This window comes from Corylus avellana, chromosome 1, assembly GCF_965113065.1.
Source record: "Corylus avellana chromosome 1, dhCorAvel1.hap1.2, whole genome shotgun sequence".
NCBI classification, from domain to species: Eukaryota; Viridiplantae; Streptophyta; class Magnoliopsida; order Fagales; family Betulaceae; genus Corylus; species Corylus avellana.
In genome coordinates this window covers 39666515-39672410 of record NC_142490.1, presented here as the reverse complement: position 1 = coordinate 39672410, position 5896 = coordinate 39666515, and the positions used below count along the sequence as shown (strand labels likewise).

Sequence of the window (5896 nt, the reverse complement as noted above, 5' to 3'; positions counted from 1 at the left end):
CTATTTATGGGTGTAAAACCTCCAATCAAGTATGGAAAACCCTTGCCACTCGTTATGCTTCTCCATCAAGGTCTCACGTCACTCAATTGAGACGCCAACTTCAGACTCTCAGACAAGGTAATAATCCATGTGTTACCTTTATTCGAAGTGCAAAATCCTTGGCTGACCAGCTAGCTATCGCCGGCAGCCCCATCACCGATGATGACCTTGTATCCTACATCATTGGTGGATTAAGCTCCACCTAAAATTCTTTTGTCATGACCTACTCCATGATAACAAAGAATACCACTATGTCTCTTGAAGAATTTCAGTCTGAATTACTTGGACACGAGCAACTCATTGAACATCAGGCTGCCATTGATGAACCACAATCCTTTGCCATGACTGCTCAGAAGCCAGGTTACAAACAGAGATTCAACAACCAAAGGAAACATTTCTCCAATTACAGAAATTCCTATCCCTCAAAGAAGACTTTCAACGGATCTCCTGGTATACTCCCAACCCCTGCTTTCTCCCAAGGAAAAACTATTACTGGAAGCACTAGCAACTACACTCCAAGAAGCAATTCTCCCAACAACTACACTCCAAGGAGAAATAACTACACTACAAGGAGAAATTCTCAACCTGGCATCCTCTCATCCAACAAACCTCTTTGTCAGATATGTGGCCGCTCCAATCATCAAGCATTGGACTGCTTTCATCGCATGGATTATTCATTCCAAGGACGACATCCACCATCTGAACTTGCTGCAATGGTTTCCCAATCCAACGATCTACAAGATGAAGATGAATGGCTTGCTGACAGTGGAGCCAATACTCACATCACTAATGACTTGGAAAATCTAACTCTGCAGCAACCATATCAGGGTAATGAGACAGTAGCAGTAGGTAATGGTAATGGACTTGGTATCTCCCACACTGGCTCTTCCTCTTTTCTTCGCTCAAATCAACTCCTACATCTTAAAAATATCTTACATTGTCCTGATGCTACAACAAATTTACTTTCAATAAATAAATTTTGTCATGACAATAATTGCCATTTTAAACTAACTGATACCTATTTCTTGATTAAGGACAACCTCACAGGGAAGATCCTCCTACAAGGGGCAAGTGAAGATGGTCTCTACCCATTAAGGCTACAACACTTCACCAAAAATAAAGTCAGAGCATTTACTGCGCAAATTGGGATCAGGGTGTCTTCTTCAGTTTGGCACAACCGCTTAGGGCATCCAAGTCATCAAATCTTGCAGCATCTGCTTCACAACTACTACCTTCCTGTGTCTTCAGTTAAGTCGAGTCAATCTATTTGTGTTTCATGTCAATTAGGAAAGAGCAAAAAATTACCCTTTATTGAGTCAAGTCGTATTACCACTGCTCCATTGGAGCTTATTCATAGTGATGTATGGATTTCTCCTTTATCTTCAATCAATGGAAGCAAATGTTATGTTATCTTTATTGATGATTTCTCTAGATACACCTGGCTATTTCCTCTAAAACTCAAATCAGATGTTTTTGAAACCTTTGTTAAATTCAAGTGCTTGATAGAAAATTTATTTTCCCTTAAAATTAAACAACTTCAAACAGATGGGGGTGGTGAATACACCTCTCGTAACTTTACTAAATTTCTGTCAACACATGGTGTTCTTCATCGAGTCACATGTCCACATACATCTCAACAAAATGGAGTTTCAGAAAGAAAACATAGGCATATCATTGAATCTGGTCTTAGTCTCCTAGCTCAATCCCACCTTTCTTCTAAATACTGGGTTGAAGCTGTCAGTACTGCCGTGTATCTCATCAATAGATTGCCTACCCCTACTCTTCAAAATTCAAGTCCTTTCACCAAACTCTACAATAAGGAGCCAGACTACACCTTTTTAAAAACTTTTGGTTGTGCTTGTTATCCTCTCTTAAGACCCTATGCCAAACACAAATTGGAATTCAGAAGCAAACAATGCATCTTCCTTGGATATTGTACCCACCAAAAGGGTTACAAGTGCCTTGATCCCATCTCCAATCGTGTATATGTCTCTAGACATGTTATTTTTGATGAATTGGTGTTCCCTGCACAGAATAGAGTAGCATCTTCATCCCCTAACGGATCAGATCCTTCCCCTACAGGTATTGTTCTTGATCATTCTCATTTTTACTCTATGAATAATTCTGACTCTAATACTGTTCAGACCTCACCCCCAATCACCTTGCCTTCCCCAGCACAAGTACCTATTCTAAACACTCCCCTAACTACCCCTACTGCCGAATTACTACCACCTACCCCTGATCATATCCCCCACCTAGATCAATCCTTACTTCAGCTTTTGCCTGCACCTACTGAACCAGCCTCTCCTCATATTGTCACAAGATCTATGACTGGAAACTCCAAACCTAAGTCTTTTCCCAACTATCAGCTATTCCTATCCTTAAAATCAACCAAGCATCCACTAAAATCCTTTCATGCTACACACTTGCCTTCTATCCCTACCACATTTGCTCAGGCTGTTTCTAACCCTAAATGGTTTGCTGCAATGGAAAGTGAACTTCAAGCTTTAGTTGACAATGGTACTTGGTCTCTCTGCCCTAGACCTTCACATCGAAACATCATCAAGAATAAGTGGGTTTTTCGGCTAAAGGAAAAATCAGATGGCACTATTGAAAGATACAAGGCAAGACTAGTGGCTAAGGGTTTCCAACAAAGAGATGGTATTGACTACACTGAAACCTTCAGTCCAGTTATAAAACCAGCCACTATACGGATCCTACTATCCTTAGCAATCCACTACAATTGGCCCCTCAAGCAATTGGATGTCTCTAATGCCTTCCTTCATGGTTACTTGAATGAAGAAGTCCTCATGGAGCAGCCTACTGGTTTTGTTGATGCAGCTTTTCCAGATCATGTTTGTAAGCTCAAAAAGGCCCTCTATGGTCTAAAGCAAGCCCCACGAGCTTGGTTTCATAGATTGTCACAAGCTCTTCTCCATCTTGGTTTTGTTGGATCCTTAGTAGATACCTCTCTTTTTATGCTTCATCAAGGCTCTGTTCATATTTACATACTGATATATGTTGATGATATCATAGTAACAGGTACAGATTCATCTATCATGGAGACTTTCATCCACGGCCTTCAAATGGAATTTAAGTTGAAAGATCTTGGTTGCCTTTCATACTTCCTAGGCATCCATGTCCTTCGTGACAAAACTGGCTTGCATCTAAATCAAGGTAAATACATTATTGATTTACTTGATCGTGTGCAAATGCTTGGAGCAAAGCCCTATGCCGCACCCTGCACTTCAGGTAAGAAGCTCACCAAGCTTGATGGTGATACTCTACCAGATCCCACAACCTATCGTCATATCATTGGAGCTCTACAATACTGCACACTCACAAGACCTGACATAGCCTACACTGTCAATCAATTGTGTCAATTTCTCCATTGTCCAACTACAGAACATATGAAGGCTGCTAAAAGAGTTCTAAGGTATCTCAAAGGCACACCAGATCATGGCCTTCACTTCACTTCAGGTCCTCTTCAACTTCAGGCATACTGTGACTCTGACTGGGCAGGGGATCCTCTTGATCGCAGATCCACTACAGGGTATTGTGTTTTCTTCGGCTCCAACTTAGTATCTTGGCATGCCAAGAAGCAGCCTGTTGTCTCGAGATCTAGCACCGAGGCTGAATATCGTGCAATGGCCATTACAGCTGCTGAACTCTCATGGCTTCGAATGCTACTCAAAGAATTGCAAGTTTCTCTCCATGATCCTCCTGTACTCTGGTGTGATAACATAGGAGCTATTGCTTTAGCTTCTAATCCCATCTACCATGCTCGTACCAAGCATATAGAAGTTGACTACCACTTCATCCGTGAGAAAATTCTTCACAAAGATCTTTGTGCTAGCTACATCCCAACTCAAGATCAATGTGCTGATATCTTTACAAAGGGCCTTACCTCCTCTCGATTTCTTTTCCTCAGAGACAAACTCATGGTTACTCCCCCTCCCATTCGTTTGAGGGGGGCTGTTAAGGAACCAATAGAGTCTGTTTTATAGTTGTTCTTATCTTTTAGTATTATCCTTATAGTTGTTCTTATCTCTTCTCTTTAGTGTTCTAGTTGTATTTGTTTTACTTATTTGTATTGAATTAGGTCTCCTAGTTTGTATCAAGTTTGGGTTTGTCAAACTTGATTACAATTGTAACTCTTTGCCTATATATACAATGAGAACGAAGCTGAGACTTCATTCCGCCAAAAGCAATTTTCTTTGCTTTCTTTCAAAAGCTAGCGGTCGGTGCTGCCGGCCTCTTTCATGGAAATCGTGGACGGCTAACATATTCAATTGATAAGATTATGATAGAATATAAATTTAATAATTTAATTTTTCAATTCTTACTTCTTTAAACTGTTAAAATAATAATTGATAATTTAATATGATTTTAGAGGGTAAGTTTAAAGTCAAATCATATTTCTGTCATTCAAGGGAGAAAAGAAGTGTCTTTGAGGTTTGCAGTTAAAGATTTGAAATCCAACAACATGCAAACACGACTCATAGCTTTTTGTCGGGCTTGTAATCTAAAGCTTTGTTTTTTTTTTTTTTTTTTTTTTTGCCGTAAGGTGTTCTCCAAATTAATAACATTGACTCGCGATCACTAAGATATCCCCCGTCGTGAGAGAACGATGAGAATTCTACGGTCAGTCGCTGTTGAACTATAATGAATTTTCGAGAGTCACAACAGAAATGGAAAACAAAAATTAATCTCGGAGCTTTGACTAAAGCTCACGTTGAAGAGAATTGATCAATGGCTTTGAAGTCCTTGAACCCGCGGCTCCAAAATCTTCAGATCTTTCTTTTATGTTCTTTTTTCTTTTGTAAAGTAAGTGCTTAATTAAAAGTAATTATAAAAGAAAATAATAAAATAATAAAATTTAAAAACAAAAAATAATAAAAAACTTGGGGTGGCCGGCCACCCCATTTTTGGCATTGGGGTGGCTTCGGCCACCCCAACCGGCGGTTGGGGGTGGTCAAAGCCACCATGGCCCTTGGGGGTGGCCGATCCACCCCCAAGGGCCATGGGGGTGGCTTCGGCCACCCCCAAATGGCGGTTAGGGGTGGCATCTGGTCCTTGGGGGGTGGATCGGCCACCCCCAAGGGCCAAACCCAAATTTTTTTTAAAAAAAAATTGAGTTTGACCCTTGGGGGTGGCCGATCCACCCCCAAGGGCCATGGTGGTGGCTTTGGCCACCCCCAACCAGCAGTTGGGGGTGGCCAAAGCCACCCCAATGCCAAAAATGGGGTGGCCGGCCATCCCATATGGCAAAATTGGGGTGGCCGGCCACCCCAAGTTTTTTATTATTTTTTGTTTTTAAATTTTATTATTTTCTTTTATAATTACTTTTTAAATTTTAAATATTATTTTATTATTTTAAAGGTTTTTTAATTTAATGGGACACGTGGCAGGATCCTGGCCTTTGGATTAAAATGGACGGCCAGGATCCCCTAATTTTAGAATCTAGAATCCCCTGAGGATTTCAGGGGATCCAAATTCAGAGCAATTTTGGTACGGTGTGAATACGGCATTCTCCGCTTCCCAACCTTTGTTCTTTGTGCTCCGATGACCACTACAAAACAATAACTAGATAAAGAGAATAATCATAACATTTTATTCTTTATTTGTTCATGATTACAATTTTAATGTATTCAATAGGATCCAAAGAATTTCTAACCATATTTATAATATTTGACTTCTATGGCTTATCTTACCTACACCACATATGCTCTATATACAAAGAGGACTTCTTATAACACAATATATATAATATCAAATCAATATAACAAACATGTAATTTTATAGGGTATTATAATGATAGATGTAGGATTCTACCACCAAACCACTATGAATTGTT

The 5896-nt window shown here is 40.0% G+C and overlaps 1 protein-coding gene across 1 annotated transcript; it reads left to right on the top strand.

The window, feature by feature from the left end:
• Window positions 1–268: 268 nt before the first annotated feature.
• Window positions 269–1582, top strand: LOC148589823 (uncharacterized). The gene is made up of 2 exons (XM_088512378.1): window positions 269–888; window positions 1074–1582. Exons 1-2 carry the CDS (start codon window positions 270–272, stop codon window positions 1112–1114), a joined length of 660 nt encoding a protein of 219 aa, XP_088368504.1. The 5' UTR covers window position 269; the 3' UTR covers window positions 1115–1582.
• Window positions 1583–5896: the final 4314 nt, after the last annotated feature.

Excerpts from the sequence above, each read along its gene's own strand:
- LOC148589823 (XM_088512378.1), top strand. The coding sequence starts at position 270 with ATGATAACAAAGAATACCACTATGTCTCTTGAAGAATTTCAGTCTGAA. Across the intron at positions 889-1,073 it reads TAATGAGACAGTAGCAGTAG|GACAACCTCACAGGGAAGAT; the intron begins GTAATGGTAATG and ends TTCTTGATTAAG.